The 18,187-nt window shown below is 44.4% G+C and overlaps 1 protein-coding gene and 1 long non-coding RNA gene across 9 annotated transcripts in view; one reads left to right on the top strand and one right to left on the bottom strand.

The window, feature by feature from the left end:
* LOC114487555 (uncharacterized) overlaps positions 1-1,802 on the top strand; it is an 11,669-nt gene extending 9,867 nt beyond the window's left edge. Inside the window, exon 3 of the long non-coding RNA XR_003682727.1 lies at positions 1,243-1,802. This is a non-coding gene — a long non-coding RNA (uncharacterized lncRNA). The remainder of the gene's footprint in view (positions 1-1,242) is intronic.
* The window catches only part of RHOT1 (ras homolog family member T1), a 122,580-nt gene that overhangs the window by 100,716 nt on the left and 3,677 nt on the right, over positions 1-18,187 (bottom strand). For all 8 annotated transcript variants that reach the window (XM_028498052.2, XM_028498053.2, XM_028498054.2 and 5 more), the window contains exon 2: positions 13,301-13,463. In XM_028498052.2, the coding sequence (XP_028353853.1) occupies positions 13,301-13,463 (163 nt within the window). The remainder of the gene's footprint in view (positions 1-13,300; positions 13,464-18,187) is intronic.

Here is an 18,187-nt window from a genome sequence, read left to right as displayed (position 1 = left end):
GAGGCCCGCGTACGGCAAAAAAAAAAAAAAAAAAAAAAAAGAAGGTGGTGGCTTCCTGCTTAGCAGGTGGTTCTTCCAGGAACCCAAAGCCCTAGACCCCCAAAATGGGTACAACCACTTAGATGTTTGAGAGAAACCTCTCCAGATGGGGTGAGCGGCTGCCCCAGGAGCCCCTGATGGGATGTCTGGCTTGGTCCACGGTGGATGACTTCGTCCCCCACACGGTGTAGACCCCAGTGAGAGGTGCCTTCAGCCACTGGCATTTCAGCTTCAGTTCTTCTCCTTGGGAGGATTTTCTGTTTTGTTTGAGTGAAGGGTGCTATTTTCCACAGTGTACTGGAAGGGATATGCTGACAGAAAACGTGAGACAAAAGCAAGGAAGCCAAAAATGATAACCTTTGTTCCCCACCTCTATGATTCTTGTGCTCTGGCTGCAGCTTGGGTAAATCACGTGGCCAGCCAATAAACCCCACGCGGACAGAAGCCCCATTATCCAAACCACCTGAAAGGATGGTATTTAATCAAAAGACCTCAAGAAGCTAAAACCCTGGCCTCTAAATTCTTGGCACTTTCAAAAGGCAAACATCAAGGTGACTCTGGGTGAGAAGATAAAGGCTCCATAATGCACAAAGTGAGAACAGAGAGCCTTTTAATGGTCATCTGGCACAGAGAGGCCCTGTCCCTGCTTAGGCAACTCAAGGCCACTACACTGAGAACTGCCACCAACAACAAGAAAAAAAGAGCACCTCGTGGCTATAGAGCTGTGTCCTATCAAAGTGGATGCCCAGGTCCTGGTCTCAACTGGGACCTTATCAGAGGGTATTAAGGTTAGAGACTTGGCAGTGGGAACACTGGGCCAGCTCCCAGCTACGCCATGCTCAGCTGACTGGCCCTGCCCAAAGCCCTCAACTGGTCCAGGACCCCCACCCTTCCCTTGTATGTTAACAGAAAGATGATAACACTCATCACGCAGGGTGGTCATGAGGCTCAGAGAGCAAATGAGTAGCTCACAGGGGAAGACTTCTGCTTGCTCCTGTTTTCGAGGATCCGTATGGAAATTAGGTGTTAATCTACAGATGTTAGAGATCAAGGTGTGTGATATGAAAATATAGTTATGTCATTGTTGCTGTGGTTATAATCACCCTGGCATTCTTCCAGTGTCCTCATCTATTACATCAATTCTTTCGGCAACCCTTTGAGGAAGGTAAGGAAGGGCGAATAATCACTATTTCCATTTTACAGGGGAGAAAGAGAGGCAAAGAAGTGAAATGCACCGTCAAAGGTTGTCTGGCTGGTTTGTGTGGCAAGGCTTTCTGCTCAACCCCATCCAACAGAGCTGGAGTTCCACCTCTCCAACAGGTGTAAATAGAGCCTGACGGCCTACAGATGAATCGTAAGGAGAAGAAAGGGAGGGGAAGGCTGTAGATCAGGTGACTTCAGAGACATATTAACTGTTGATAGGTACGAGGGTTCTTCCTGTGGGTGATGAAAATGTTCTAAAATTAGATTATGGTGATGGTTTCACAACTCTGTAAACATACTAAAACACACTGATTTGTACACTTTAAATAGGTGAATTTTATAGTATGTAAACTATATCTCAACAAAGCTGTCAAAAAAAAGATATATCAGGGTTTTTTAGGGTTTATGCTAGGGATGCATGTTTGGGTGCTAAAACTCTAAAGAAATGCAAGTAAGTGATTACTATAAAAGTCAGGATGCCTTTCAGGTGGATAGAGGGTTTTGTGATTGGAATGGGGCACATGAAAGAACTTCTGGGGTGGGCAGCAAGGTTTTCATTCTTTTTTTTTTTTTTTTTTAATAAATTTATTTATTTATTTATTTTTGGGGGGGCTGCGTTGGGTCTTCGTTGCTGCACGCAGGCTTTCTCTAGTTGCGGCGAGCAGGGGCTACTCTTTGTTGCGGTGCGCGGGCTTCTCATTGCAGTGGCTTCTCTTGTTGCGGGGCACGGGCTCTAGGCGCGCGGACTTCAGTAGTTGTGGCACGTGGACTCAGTAGTTGTGGCTCACGTGCTCCAGAGCGCAGGCTCAGTAGTTGCACAAGGGCTTAGTTGCTCTGAGGCATGTGGGCCCACATACCGCGGAGCGGCTGGGCCCGTGAGCCATGGCCGCTGAGCCTGCGCGTCCGGAGCCTGTGCTCCGCAACGGGAGAGGCCACAGCAGTGAGAGGCCCGCGTACGGAAAAAAAAAAAAAAAAAAAAAAAAGAAGGTGGTGGCTTCCTGCTTAGCAGGTGGTTCTTCCAGGAACCCAAAGCCCTAGACCCCCAAAATGGGTACAACCACTTAGATGTTTGAGAGAAACCTCTCCAGATGGGGTGAGCGGCTGCCCCAGGAGCCCCTGATGGGATGTCTGGCTTGGTCCACGGTGGATGACTTCGTCCCCCACACGGTGTAGACCCCAGTGAGAGGTGCCTTCAGCCACTGGCATTTCAGCTTCAGTTCTTCTCCTTGGGAGGATTTTCTGTTTTGTTTGAGTGAAGGGTGCTATTTTCCACAGTGTACTGGAAGGGATATGCTGACAGAAAACGTGAGACAAAAGCAAGGAAGCCAAAAATGATAACCTTTGTTCCCCACCTCTATGATTCTTGTGCTCTGGCTGCAGCTTGGGTAAATCACGTGGCCAGCCAATAAACCCCACGCGGACAGAAGCCCCATTATCCAAACCACCTGAAAGGATGGTATTTAATCAAAAGACCTCAAGAAGCTAAAACCCTGGCCTCTAAATTCTTGGCACTTTCAAAAGGCAAACATCAAGGTGACTCTGGGTGAGAAGATAAAGGCTCCATAATGCACAAAGTGAGAACAGAGAGCCTTTTAATGGTCATCTGGCACAGAGAGGCCCTGTCCCTGCTTAGGCAACTCAAGGCCACTACACTGAGAACTGCCACCAACAACAAGAAAAAAAGAGCACCTCGTGGCTATAGAGCTGTGTCCTATCAAAGTGGATGCCCAGGTCCTGGTCTCAACTGGGACCTTATCAGAGGGTATTAAGGTTAGAGACTTGGCAGTGGGAACACTGGGCCAGCTCCCAGCTACGCCATGCTCAGCTGACTGGCCCTGCCCAAAGCCCTCAACTGGTCCAGGACCCCCACCCTTCCCTTGTATGTTAACAGAAAGATGATAACACTCATCACGCAGGGTGGTCATGAGGCTCAGAGAGCAAATGAGTAGCTCACAGGGGAAGACTTCTGCTTGCTCCTGTTTTCGAGGATCCGTATGGAAATTAGGTGTTAATCTACAGATGTTAGAGATCAAGGTGTGTGATATGAAAATATAGTTATGTCATTGTTGCTGTGGTTATAATCACCCTGGCATTCTTCCAGTGTCCTCATCTATTACATCAATTCTTTCGGCAACCCTTTGAGGAAGGTAAGGAAGGGCGAATAATCACTATTTCCATTTTACAGGGGAGAAAGAGAGGCAAAGAAGTGAAATGCACCGTCAAAGGTTGTCTGGCTGGTTTGTGTGGCAAGGCTTTCTGCTCAACCCCATCCAACAGAGCTGGAGTTCCACCTCTCCAACAGGTGTAAATAGAGCCTGACGGCCTACAGATGAATCGTAAGGAGAAGAAAGGGAGGGGAAGGCTGTAGATCAGGTGACTTCAGAGACATATTAACTGTTGATAGGTACGAGGGTTCTTCCTGTGGGTGATGAAAATGTTCTAAAATTAGATTATGGTGATGGTTTCACAACTCTGTAAACATACTAAAACACACTGATTTGTACACTTTAAATAGGTGAATTTTATAGTATGTAAACTATATCTCAACAAAGCTGTCAAAAAAAAGATATATCAGGGTTTTTTAGGGTTTATGCTAGGGATGCATGTTTGGGTGCTAAAACTCTAAAGAAATGCAAGTAAGTGATTACTATAAAAGTCAGGATGCCTTTCAGGTGGATAGAGGGTTTTGTGATTGGAATGGGGCACATGAAAGAACTTCTGGGGTGGGCAGCAAGGTTTTCATTCTTTTTTTTTTTTTTTTTTAATAAATTTATTTATTTATTTATTTTTGGGGGGGCTGCGTTGGGTCTTCGTTGCTGCACGCAGGCTTTCTCTAGTTGCGGCGAGCAGGGGCTACTCTTTGTTGCGGTGCGCGGGCTTCTCATTGCAGTGGCTTCTCTTGTTGCGGGGCACGGGCTCTAGGCGCGCGGACTTCAGTAGTTGTGGCACGTGGACTCAGTAGTTGTGGCTCACGTGCTCCAGAGCGCAGGCTCAGTAGTTGCACAAGGGCTTAGTTGCTCTGAGGCATGTGGGATCTTCCCAGACCAGGACTCGAACCTGTATTCCCTGCATTGGCAGGAGGATTCTCAACCACTGGGCAACCAGGGAAGCCCAAGGCTTTATTTCTTGACCTGAAGGGTAGTTACAAGGGTGTTTAATAATAATAATAATTATTATTCCTTATGCTGCACATGTGTTTTGTGTAGTTTTCTCTGTCCATTCTGTTAATATAATAAAATGATTCTAAAAAATAGAGGAAATCAAGTATGAGATGATACCATGTGCCAGCCAGACTGTAAGGACCCCCCCCACCTCCTGGTACTCATGCCCTTGTGAACCCCACCCCCTTAAATGTGGGCGGGACCTGTGACTTGCTTCTAACCAATAGAATAAGGCAAAGGCGATGGCATACGTGTGATTATATGTCCCTGTGGTTACATTATATAAGATTTAATGTCCACCTTGCTAGGAGACTTGATCTCCCTTGTTGGCTTTGAAGAAGTAAGCAGCCATGTTGCAGAGGCCCACCGAGTAAGGAACTGAGGGGGGTCCTCAGTCTGACAACCCACAAGGAACTGAATCCTGCCGACAACCACATGAGCTTGGAAGCAGATCCTTCCCCAGTGGAGCCTCAGATGTCACCCGGCCCCAGTTGACACCCTGACTGCAGCTTGCGAGACTCCAAAGCAGAGGCCTCAGCTAAGCTGTATCCTGACTCCTGGCCCACAGAAGCTGTGAGAGAATAAATATGTGTTGTTTGAAACCACTGAATGTGTGATAATAGTATTGCACAGCAATTGATAGCATGCCCCTTGTGTGTGTGTGGAGGGGTCCCCTAAAATCAATCTCATTTTCAGTGATGCACTAGAAGGACTCACAGAACTCAGCAAAGCTGTTATACGTACGGTTACAGTGAAAGGATACAGGTTAAAACCAGCAACAGAAAAAGGCACATAGGGCAGAGGCCAAGACAGCCCACTCACTCCTCTCTCAATGGAGTTATGGGGACAAGGCTTAATTCTCCCAGGACGACGGGTGACAACACACACGGAATACTGCCAACCAGGGAAGCACATTCAAGTCTTGGTGCCCAAGGCTTTGACTGGCGGTCGGTCATGTAGGCAGACTCACCGCCCAAGTGGCTGACCTTAGTTTCCAGCCCTTCCAGGAATCAAACTGATACTGTGTGGCCCAAGGCCCTCAGATAAATACACTCTTATCAGGCAGGATATTCCAAGGGCTTAGATATTATCTCCCACTCAAGAGCCTGTCCTTTCTCTGGACCAGACCGTGCAGGGTTTGAACAATGCAAGCCTGCTGAGTTAAACATTTACTTTGCATCCCTTAACTTTGGAAGTGGAATACTTAAGTCAAGTTGACACCCTGCTTGAAGGCAGAGAGACCAGGAAATCAACATGTTTTAACACCCAGGGAATGTTTATACATTTATCTGCCTCATAGTCAGAGAGCTTCCAGGAAATAAGCCATACAGTCAGAAGGCAGGGTGCAGAGGAAAAGCAGCAGAGACTGGGCACTCATACAGGAGCTTCACCTGATCAGCCACAGAATAGAAGGCAAGCTTTCCCTCCTCAAGGTCCAGCCAGATGCCCACCACACTAGGTCTGTTTGAGCCAAGGACAGTTTCCTTGACCGTGTCCCACGCAGAGAGCTGGCTAGTCCCTTTCCACTCTACATACCAGGAGTCCCTGGTCCTTCCCGGGATCTGGTCACGCCTCATCCCCCGGGAAGCCACCCCAACTGCCCAGTGGCTACAACGCTGAGTGTCCACTTCCCAGTACTGCTGCCCAGAAGAGAAAGCCTGGGAACATAAGGCCTGGCAGGAGGCAAACCTCTCATGACTCCAGGGATAGGGCTGTGGGCGGTGAGATACAGTGATCCTTGGACACCTCCAGGCTACAGGAGAGGCTCCCTAGGTCAAAGGTTGGATTGATGACCCCTGGGGAAAAAAACCAGAACATGACTTGCCACCTCTGATGGTTCATGCTAAGAGGTCTTCAAATAGCAAAAAGCAGCTTTGTATCTTTGAGTGTGATAAAGTTTTACACATACTGGCATTAAAACTGGTGCATCAAGGGACTTCCCTGGTGGCAAAGTGGTTAAGAATCCACCTGACAATGCAGGGAACACAGGTTCAAGCCCTGGTCTGGGAAGATCCCACATGCCATGGAGCAACTAAGCCCGTGCACCACAACTACTGAAGCCCGTGCACCTAGAGCCCGCGCTTCACAACAAGAGAAGCCACCGCAATGAGAAGCCCTTGCACCGCAACGAACAGTAGCCCCCACTCACCGCAACTAGAGAAAGCCCGCGCGTAGTAATGAATACCCAACACAGCCAAAATAAATTAAAAAAAAAAATTAGTGCATCAACTTGCAGTAGGACCTTGTTATACATACCCCTGATGTTGTTCTACTAACAATACCCTCCTTTCCCACCTTAATTTCTACTTACCCATTAGCCCTCTTTCAGGAAGCCTTCTGTGAAGCCCCCTGCCCCAGCAAAAGTCACCTCTTGCTTTTCCCCTAATGCTTTACCTGATCTCTAATGATACTTACCATCTTCTACCTGTAGTACAGTGATTGATGACCATGGCTGTTTATATCTCTCCACTTACGCATGATCTTCCTGATTAAGGATCATGTCATTCATTTTGTATATTTCATAATGTTTTCTTTTAAGCGAGTAAATAATTACTAATACACAGTATTCCTACTCTAGGCTCATACTTAAACACATTCATTCAGCCTCATGACAATCCCACAAGGGAAGTAAGTACTATTATCCCCATCTTACAGATGGGGGAACTGAGGCTCTGAGAGGTTACGTGACTCGTCCAAGATCACGCAGCTAGTGAGAGGAGGAGCTGGGAGTCAAACCCAAGCAGTCTGGCTCCAGGATCCGTGCTCGCAAGGACTACTCCAGACTGGGACAGTGATGGTAGGGGGGGGTGTGGGGGATTGGCAGTTGGCTGTAAGTGGTGGCCCCAGCATGGATGCCCAAAGTTGCCTGGGTTCTGAGTGCTCATGGGTCTGGCTTAGCCTGGAATTTGGGAGTCTTCAACCCCTTTTGTCTTTGTAATCAGCTCCCCACGGGGAGGGACCAGGTGTGGGGGAAGTGAGTGAGCCTAACAGCAGAGAGATGGACACAGCATGCTCTTGCGGCTCCTCGTTGCAGCAGGTCAAACCCAAGTTGTAAGCAGACCACATATTTAACATCGAGCAAACGAGGAAGCCCTCTTGGGTGCCAGGTGGCTCTGGTCAGGCAGTGAGGAGGAAGACGGAGCTTCTGGGAGTTCAACTATGGAAACAAAAAAATTGGGAGCGGAAGAAAGTCCCATCAAAACAAAGGCAAATAGGGCTTCCCTGGTGGCGCTGTGGTTGAGAGTCCGCCTGCCGATGCAGGGGGCGCGGGTTCGTGCCCCGGTCCGGGAAGATCCCACATGCCGCGGAGCGGCTGGGCCCGTGAGCCACGGCCACTGAGCCTGCGCGTCCGGAGCCTGTGCTCCGCAACGGGAGAGGCCACAGCAGAGGGAGGCCCGCATACTGCAAAAAAAAAAAAAAAAAAGGCAAATAGAAAGTATCCAAACATCGTGATCAGCACATACAGCTTGTCTTCCTCATCATCAGGACTTGATCAGGCTTGGGTACATCCAGCCCCGTGTTCTTACTGTGGACTTTTTTTTTTTTACTGTCTGTTTCCTCACTGAGTTCTAAGCTCCTTGCTGACAGAGACCTTGTTCATCTCTGTGTTCTAAGCATAAGCCCATTGCCAGGCACAAAGGAAGCTCTTCATGCATATTTATCAATATGCATGATAAAAGGATCACGGCATCATGCAAGGGATCACGGCACCCTGACACCCAGAATATCCATGCCCCCCAGGTCAGTGCTTTAAACTGTTATAAAACTGGGGAACATGAGATTCATCACAACTGCTAGTACCTGTTACCTCTCAGTGTACATTGAGGTTTTTTTTTTTAATTGAAGTTTAGGGGATTTACAATGTTGTTTTCATTTCTGCTGTACAGCAAAGTGATTCAGTTATACATATATACATTCTTTTTCATATTCTTTTCCATTATGGTTTATCACAGGATATTGAATATAGTTCCCTGTGCTATACAGTATAACCTTGTTGTTTATCCATTCTATATGTAATAGTTTGCATCGGCTAATCCCAAACTGTACTAAAGTTTAATTGTTACCTTAAAACTACTATGTGCTTGCAATGACCATAGTTAGGTAGAATAAGGGACAGTAAGGGAAATGCCAGAGTATGGACTGTGAAGGTGAAATTTTCCCCTATTTGTACCTTGAGGTGACAGCAGCATAAAGTGAATCCAAGAGTCAGACTGAGAAGAGACAAAAGGCCCTATCTAGGGTGTGGGCTGTGGACACTTAGGTCATGAGAGCAGGAGAGCTGCCCTTCAAGAAACCATGCTCAAAATCTACGTGGGGTACCACTCTCCCTTCTATTGAGCTGATCGGATTTTGCTTATCGTTAATCACAGTTTTAAAAATGTTTGTAAGGACTGCTAATTACTTCTTTTATTTTTTAGCTAACACAAGTTTTTCCCCTATTGATAGAGAAAATAATCTACACTTGACTGGTTGGTTCTTAAAAATACTTAGAAAAAGAGAAACATGATGTACATTCATAAATATTGAGTAGCTATCAAATAAAACACTGGTAACTATTACAGAAATGAAGTATTTTGATATGTTAATCTCTCTGGGTATAAACTCAACTGCTTACCCACTGATTATGATAGGTTTCATAAAAGAACAAAAAATGATGGTTTATTAAACAATTGATTTGCCAGAAATATTTGTTATGTAAACTTAATTGCTGAGAAATTTCTTTAAAACAGAATCTAAAGAATCTCATTTCTCTACTAAGAGAATAAGCTACAGGCTTTTTTTCTTTTTTAAGTAGCCAGGATCCCTTGGATCCCTTGGGAATTTAAAATAATAATTTCAGGAACAAACCATTCTAAGTAGAATTGTTCTGCATAAAATCACAGTTGAGGGTTTCCCTGGTGGCACAGTGGTTGAGAGTCCGCCTGCCGATGCAGGGGACACGGGTTCGTGCCCCGGTCCGGGAAGATCCCACATGCCGCGGAGCAGCTAAGCCCGTGCGCCACAACTACTGAGCCTGCGCTCTAGAGCCCGTGAGCCACAACTATTGAAGCCCGTGCACCTGGAGCCGGTGCTCCGCAACAAGAGAAGCCACCGCAATGAGAAGTCCACACACCACAACGAAGAGTAGCCCCCGCTCGACGCAACTAGAGAAAGCCCACGTGCAGCGATGAAGACCCGACGCAGCCAAAGATAAATTAATTAATTAATTAAAAATATAAATAAAATGGGACTCCTGTTTACAAAAAAAGAAAAAAGTTATAGTCAGATTTTCGGCTGTATAGGCGTTTGGTGCCCCTACCCGTACTCCCTAGTAATTAAATTTGCATTATAAATAATCACCCCTGCCGGGTAAGCTGCACCAAAATGCTTATCAAAACTTTAGTGTGCATGAAAATCCCCTGCAAAGTTGTCAAAAATGCAAATCCTTGGGGCTCACTCCCAGAGATGCTAACTCAATAGTCTGGCCATGGGCCTTGGATTCTGCTTTTTTTTTTAAAGGTGGGAAGATTTTTAATTAATATTATGAAGTTACCATAATACAGATATCAAAGCCACAAAAAGAACATATAAGGAAAAAAAAAAAAAAAAAAATAGGCCAACAAACCTGGAGATGATCTGCATTCCTATTAGTGTTACAGAGAGTCCCGGGTCATACCTCGAGAAACACTGTGCCCTTTAGGCCGCGTGATTTCCTGATTTCCGTAGCAGCTCGGTGGTGTGTTTACATCGGGTCAAAGGAAATCATTGTGATGAGGCAGTCAAATTGCTCAGCAGCTGTTAAAGTGCTGACTTGAAGAATAACTAATCTATTGTCTTAAAAACAATCTTGTGAGAACTTCAGGAAATGATGTTTCAGGAAATAGGGATATATTCAGATCTTATGTTTAAAACTGTCCCGGACTGGTCCAAATAATCAAAATCAAAATAACCAAAATAATCAATGTTGTACTGGCTAAGGCATACTTGAATTTTCTAAGTTAAATGTTTAAAATACTTAATATGTACACTTAATTCCTCAAAAAATTAAAAATAGAATTACCATATGATCCAGTAATTCCACTTGTAGGCATCTATACAAAAGAATTGAAAGCAAGGTCTCAAAGAGATGTTCATACACCCATGTTCACGGCAGCATTATTCATAGTAGCCAAGGGGTGGAAGCAACCCAAATGTCCATCGATGGATGGATGGATGGATGGATGGGTAAACAAAATGTAGTATATATATATATGTGTATAATACAATGGAATATTATTCAGCCCTTAAAAGGATGGAAATTCTGACACAGTCAACAATATGGATGAAACTTGGATCCAACAATATGGATGCTAAGTGAAATAAGCCAGTCACAAAAAGGTAAACACTTCACGATTCCACTTATATAAGCTATTTGGAGTAATCAAACTCATAGAAACAGACAGTGGAATGGTGGTTGCTAGGGGCTGGGGAAGGAGGGTATGGGGAGTTTAATGAGTACAGAGTTTCAGTTTTGCAAGATGAAAACGTTCTGGAACTTGGTTGCACACAATATGAATATACTTAACACTATTCAACTGTAAACTTAAAAATGGTTAAGATGGTGCATTTGTTATATGTTATATGTATTTTACCACAATTAAAAATAAAAATTAGGGTCTTCCCTGGTGGCGCAGTGGTTGAGAATCCGCCTGCCGATGCAGGGGAGGCGGGTTCGTGCCCCGGTCCGGGAAGATCCCACATGCCGCGGAGCGGCTGGGCCCGTGAGCCATGGCCGCTGAGCCTGCGCGTCCGGAGCCTGTGCTCCGCAACGGGAGAGGCCACAACAGTGAGAGGCCCGCGTACCGCAAAAAAATAAATAAATAAAATTAAAAATTAAAATTAAAAATGCACACTTAAATAATCATAGGAAGTCATAATTTTTTCCCAAGATATCATGTTTCTCCAGTTAAATAAGGAGAAACAGTTCAACCAGAGCAACACCATTAAATATTATAAATGTTATAAAACATTTACATTATTATTTTAAATTCACTAGGACACACGCTAGGATAAATTTCAAATGGGTGAAAGATTTATATGTGAAACCAAAGATTTAATATAAAAATGTACATACACACACACACATACACACACACACACACACACACACACATACCACTTGAGGTGGTGAAGTTTTCTAACTAAAATTTAAAATCTAGAAGCCAGAAAAGAAGACACTGATAAAATGTACTACTTGAAAATATAAAAATGTCTATATGACATTCTAAAACCCACACTAAACAGAATCAAAAGATAAATGACAAATTGGGGAACAAAATCTGCAATTCATATCACAGACAAAAGGCTAATCTCCCTAATTTATAATGAGTTCCTAAAAATCAAATTTTTAAAGGACCAACAACACAAGATATAAACAGACAATTCATGGAGAAATGCAAATTAAAAGTACAGTACACAAATATATCATTTTTTAAAAACCCATTGGATTAGCAAAAAAAATACAAAAGTTTGACAGCACATTGTGTTGGCAGGCTTGGGGGATAAACATTTCTTCTGTAAGAGTGTCAACTGATATAACCCAACTGGAGAGCAGTTTGTCAATGTTATCAAAATTGCAAAATTTACCCTATGACCCAGCAATCCTTACTGGTAATTTAACTTACAATTATATCTGCACTCATATGAAATGATGTATATACAGTAATTGACTTCAGCATTGTTTGCAATTATAAATAATTGGGAATAATCATGCATCCATCAGTAAAGGGTTGAGTAAATAAATGTTGGCATATCCATAAATTGGAATATTATGCAGCTTTAAAGAGAAAATGCTTGAGGTACTGATTTGTAAAGGTATCAAGATATATTAAGTAAAAAAGAAAAGCAAAATGCAGAACAGTGTATATAGTATGCTAACTTTTGTGTAAAAAAAAAAGATTGGGGGAGATAAGAATATAAATTTGTGTTTGCTTGTACTTACAAAAGTAAATTCTGAATGGACAGTTAAGAAAACTAGTAAAGGTTGTTAACTGGGGGAATAAGAGGAATTGGTTATATTTTTTGATTTTTGAATTAAAATTTTAAAATTTAATCCTCAAGTTTAAAGCTTGATTTTAGATTTTAAATTAGGAACCCATCCTAAATTTAGGAGCACACAGGAGCTAAGAGGGCACTTTATTTCTCAGATCGTTTTTGGAACAATTAATAAACTGTACTCTAACTGGTTTCCTTAAGAAACCTTTCCCAAGGAATCATGCTTCTCCACTTAAATAAGAAACTTTTTAAGCAGAGCAAGATGATTTAAATATCTAAAAGCTCTAAGAGATATGTCTCTAAAGCATACAAAGCCGGCCTTGATTGAGTCAGGAGGCAGAGGCAAGGGAGACCAGAGCACTTGTCTAAGGGGCAGGTGTGAATTGTTTTTCAATCCTGAGCCACAGAACAACAGCGAACCTAAAAGTCAGGACAGAAAGGTTGTTTTCTACATTGTTACCCTTTATTATTAAACACACTGGCCAGAGATTACAGTTGAGTAGAATTTATCAAGAACTATATACAAAATTGCATGCTTCATTAATAAGGACATTTACTAGTGAAAAATAAAAAGCCGACTATTTCTGAATCTCCTCAGGTAGATAACACAGATGCACGGTGAGCTAGCAAAATCAGGTCTAGGTTCTGGATTTACAGGTCTTAGAAAACGAGTTTCTATCTATTAAGGGCCTGTGATACATCATACCTCCAGTCAGGTCCAAAAACACATCCAGTCACAAAAATAGGTCAGCCCACTCCTTCCTCATTCACACCACAGGGATAACACAGCTAGGCTCTCAGATCCTGTCCCCAAAAAACAAAGCCATGGAACGCTGCCCCAACTTCCATAATTAAACCTCCTCTACCAAATAAAATCAACTCACCCGGCATTTGTTCTTCAAGGGCCTCTTTCCACATGAAGTTTTCTTGTAATTTTTCCTGGATCTCTTCTAGGTCATGGAGAATGTCTCTCATTTTCCCCTCAGGTGTGCTGGAAGTCACTAGTTTTGGAGAAGCCAAGGAAAGGTCCACCCCATCTGACAAAGCCTATTGATGAATCATTTAAAAAAAAAGAGAGAGAAGGAGAAGGAGAAGGGAAGGAAGGAAAAAAGAAAATCTCCTAAGGGATGCATCAAATATATTCCAGTTCTACCAACCATCTATAATTTTCTACTTACCTCCTAACAGGTTTTTCAAAACATAGTTAGGCCCTCAAAATGTGAGCCTTGAAAACAATCTGGAATAATACATAGTATGGCAAAAATATTAGAGAATGGCGATTTCTTGGTGATGGGGTTATGGATGATTTTCATTTGTTTTTTCAACTGCTATATATTTTCTAGTATTTTGTACAACAATATGGAGTTCTTAGCTCATACCCCCAAAAAGTTTGAAAATTTTAGGCCCATCTTATAGGGGCTTTACAAAATAAATAATACAGATAGTCACTAAGCTAAGCTACAGAGGCTGAAATAATCTTCCCCAGACTGCTATCATAACTCTTCCTAAGGGCCAAGACAAACATGTTGCCTGCATACAGGCCCTGCTCTCTGGGGCCTCCAGCACACACTCCCTGATTTTCTTTAACTTCAGGTCCTGTTATTCCCCGACACAGCCTCTCATCTGCTCACCACCTTCCCACCTTCAGCACCTGACTTTCCTTCCCAACTTTGCAAAATCCATTTCCCATTCTTTTTGCCAATCGTAACAGGAGTAGGTACCACCTGTTGAATATTTTGCACTGCTCAGCTCTAATTTGCCTAACAACTTTCCAAGATAGGTTTATTATCCCCATTTTACAAAAGAGGGAGTTCATGGAGATTAACTATATTTCCAAAGCTAATTTGATTGTCCCACATTTTCACATAGCTCAAGCACTTTTTTAAGCAAGATCTTTTTAAAAAAAAATCTCCACATTAAACCAATGAGGTGCAGGCCATGGATCATCTTTTGTTTGTTTGTTTTACAGATAGAAATCTGAGACTCAGAAAGATGAAATGACTTGTCCAAGGTCATAATACTAGTGAGTGCCAATGTCAGGACTGATGGACAGACTCTCTGACCTTCTACCCCAACACACTGCATCCCTGAGGACCCATTTATTCACTCACTCAAATACACTGGGTGTTTGTTGAGCACTTACTATGTGCCGAGCACTGTGTTAGGCCTGAGGATACGAGAATGAACAAAAGAACAAAAGCCATCAAGGTCGCTGCCCTCATAAAGCTCAGAGTCCAGTGCAAGGGAAGAGGGATGAAAGACATTAATAAATTATGGTGCCGGGGCTTCCCTGGTGGTGCAGTGGTTGGGAGTCCGCCTGCCGATGCAGGGGACGCGGGTTCGTACCCCGGTCCGGGAGGATCCTGCGCGTCTGGAGCCTGTGCTCTGCAACGGGAGAGGCCACAGCGGTGGGAGGCCCGCGTAGCGCAAAAAAAAAAAAAAAAAAAATTATGGTACCAATCATTGTCAAGTCACAACTGTAACAACTACTACAAATGAAAGGTACATGGAATCATACATAAGAGCCTCTACTAAGGGGATTTGACTTGTTCAAGGAAATCAGGGAAGGCTTCTCCAAGGAAGTGATAATCTAGCTGAGGTCTGAAGGATGAGCAGGCACTACCTACATGACAGAGTAAAAGAAGAACATTCCATGGTGTGGGCCCTGTGATGGGAAGAAGTGTGACACTCTGGAGGGAACAGATCAGAGCAATTAAAAGACTCTGGTAGAAATCCAGGCAAGATATAGTCATAGGATTGGATTAGAGTCGTCTTTAAGGAGCTCAAGAATAGTAAATAGGGGGCTTCCCTGGTGGCACAGCAGTTAAGAATCCGCCTGCCAATGCAGGGGACACGGGTTCGAGCCCTGGTCCAGGAAGATCCGACATGTCGCAGAGCAACTAAGCCCGTGCGCCACAACTACTGAGCCTGCACTGTAGAGCCCGCGAGCCACAACTACTGAAGCCCGTGTGCCACAACTACTGAAGCCCACGCACCTAGAGCCCATGCTCTGCAACAAGAGAAGCCACCACAAAGAGCAGCCGGCGCACCACAACAAAGAGTAGCCCCCGCTCTCAGCAACTGGAGAAAACCCCTGTGCAGCAGCGAAGACCCAATGCAGCCAAAAATTGAATAAATAAATAAATTTATTTTTTAAAAAAAAGAATAGTAAATAGATTCAAGAGATGTTTAGGCAGATGATGGAAGAGGTGACATGATTCCCAGGTTTCTGGCTTGTGCACTTGGAAGGGCTACAGGGTCAGTTGCTGAGACGGGGTATTCCAGAGGAGAAACAGTGCAGGACGGATTAAGTGCGATGTGTCTTTGAGATGCTAAGAGGAGAAGATGAGAAGGAAGACACCAGACCAGAACTCAGAGAAAGGTCCAGGCTGAAGCTATATTTGTGCACAGAGGTGGTAGTTAAAGCCACAGGAATGCGGAGGACCATGTAGGGGGAACAGACAGCGACCTACAACTCAGCCTTGAAGAATCCCAGCATTTCATTGCTTAGCAGCGGAGAGTAAACCTGCAAAACAGACTGAAAAGGAGCAGCTGGAGAGAAATGGAGAGAAATCGGGAAAGGCTGGAAGACTCGTGTCCCAGAGCTAATGGAAAAGAAAGCTTCAAGAATAAAGTTGTGGGGGGCTTCCCTGGTGGCGCAGTGGTTGAGAGTCCACCTGCCGATGCAGGGGACACGGGTTCGTGCCCCGGTCTGGGAAAATCCCACATGCTGCGGGGCGGCTGGGCCCGTGAGCCATGGCCGCTGAGCCTGCGCGTCCGGAGCCTGTGCTCCACAACGGGAGAGGCCACAGCAGTGAGAGGCCCGCGTACCGCAAAAAAAAAAAAAAAGAATGAAGTTGTGAAAAGAAGCAGATTCACAGATATAGAAAATAAATTAGTGGTGGGTGTAAGATAGGCTACAAGGATATATTGTACATACAGGAAATATAACCAGTATTTTCTAATAACTGTAAATGGACTGTAACCTTTCAAAATTATACAAAAATTTTTAAAAGTTAAAAAAAAAAAGAATGAAGTTGTGGTTGACTGTGTCAAAGGCTGCTGAAAGGCCAATGAGGATAACAGCTAGAAGGTCTACAGGATTTGCGTAGAGGTCACGGGTGATCTTAGAGCTGGTTAGGTGGAATGATAAGGATAGAACCTAGCCCACTTGAAGCCTTCCTACCTCCCCTCAAGCATTCCAAACTCCCGATCATCCGTGTTTGGTAGTGAAGAGCATATGGTAAAAGACTGGGACTTAGCGCATCCTTCAACTGCAAACAGATGCAGGTTGCTCCCTAGCTGTCCCAGGGAGCTGTCCCTAGCCCCACCCCCTGGCACATCCTTTCCTCTCCCAGATGAGCCTACCACAGCCAGGACGCTCATTTCATTGTCTGGTTCAGATCCTGGGAGATGTCTCTGACTCTGAAGGCTCCTGACAATATCTATAAGCCGTTCCACCAGCTCTGCGAGCTCCCAGCCAACTTCTGTGATGCTCTCCTGCGCCACGACGTTTAAAAGAGCAAAGCAGAACACAACGCTGGACCCAGGAACCAGTTCTAGACAGAGGTAGCTGTAAACACTGGATAAAGGAAGCAGGCAAGGAAGTGACAAAAATGTCTAGAGGGCAAGGAGGTAAGCTCCCTGGACCTTTGGCATGCCCATTTCCCCCTACTGGTGGTCCAGTGGCCACAACAGAGAACCAGAGTTCATCCATAGGATGGGGGAGGGTGAGGGGGGTGAGGCATGAAGGGAAGCCTAGGGGTCATTTTGAACAGGGGAAGTCAGAGACGAAATAGGGTGAGAGCCTGGAGATTTGGCAGCACTGGTGGCGGCTGATGAGGTGAGTGGAAGGCATTTGGCTCAGGTTTCAGCTCCACTCTCACCTCTGACTGACTCGTCCTGGGTCTTCATCACTCCTTTCATAAATAAAAGTGACCATCCCTCCTTCTCTTCAATGGTGAAAAGGATCGACTATGAAAAGATCTTGGAGACTTTAAAGTGATGTGCAGATGCAAGCACTTTTTGTTTACTGACATCCTTCACATTTAAAGAAACATTCAGATGAGAATGCTAAACCACTCCACTTCCAGAGCTTCATCTGCTCAGCTGCCTGGCTGGGAATGGGAGGAAGTTTTGCAGCCAACACATTCTGGCAACACCCTCAAGACCTGGTCACGGTCATCTGAGGCAGGCGGGGCCCAGACTTCAGTGGAGAAATTTGCATTACCTCCAAAAGAGGTCCTACATACGGAGAGCCACAGAAATACAAGATGTTCATTATCTCACAGAGTTTTTAGAACTTTGGAGGGACATTTTTCACTTTTTAAATTATGCTGGAACCTCAAAAACTGGAACCAGTTTTTCATCTCTAAGAAGCACTGACGTCCTTCAAAATAGCATGTGTTTTGGAAGCCATATGCAGACTATTTTATAGAGGAGGTGGCTGACCACGGGTAACACTGTTTCCTCTTAAATTTCCAGGTCTCACTCTTAAATATTCAGGCAGCTGGAATTCTGGAATGGAGCCCTTATCTAGACACCTGAACAAATTAAAAACTTTAAAAAATAAGTGTGTTGCTTTTCCATCCATAAAAGAACTGCACACTCAGTGTGGTGAATTTAGAAAATGCAGAGAATGTGAAAGAAGAAATGTTTTAAATTATCCGCTATCCTACCATCCATAGGCAATCGTTTTAATTTAAAAGCCAGTGGGGCGGGGCTTCCCTGGTGGCGCAGTGGTTGAGAGTCCGCCTGCCGATGCAGGGGAT

Source organism: Physeter macrocephalus, chromosome 14, assembly GCF_002837175.3.
Source record: "Physeter macrocephalus isolate SW-GA chromosome 14, ASM283717v5, whole genome shotgun sequence".
NCBI lineage: Eukaryota > Metazoa > Chordata > Mammalia > Artiodactyla > Physeteridae > Physeter > Physeter macrocephalus.
The sequence above is the reverse complement of the archived record's forward strand: the minus strand, read 5'-3'. Positions and strand labels throughout refer to the sequence as shown.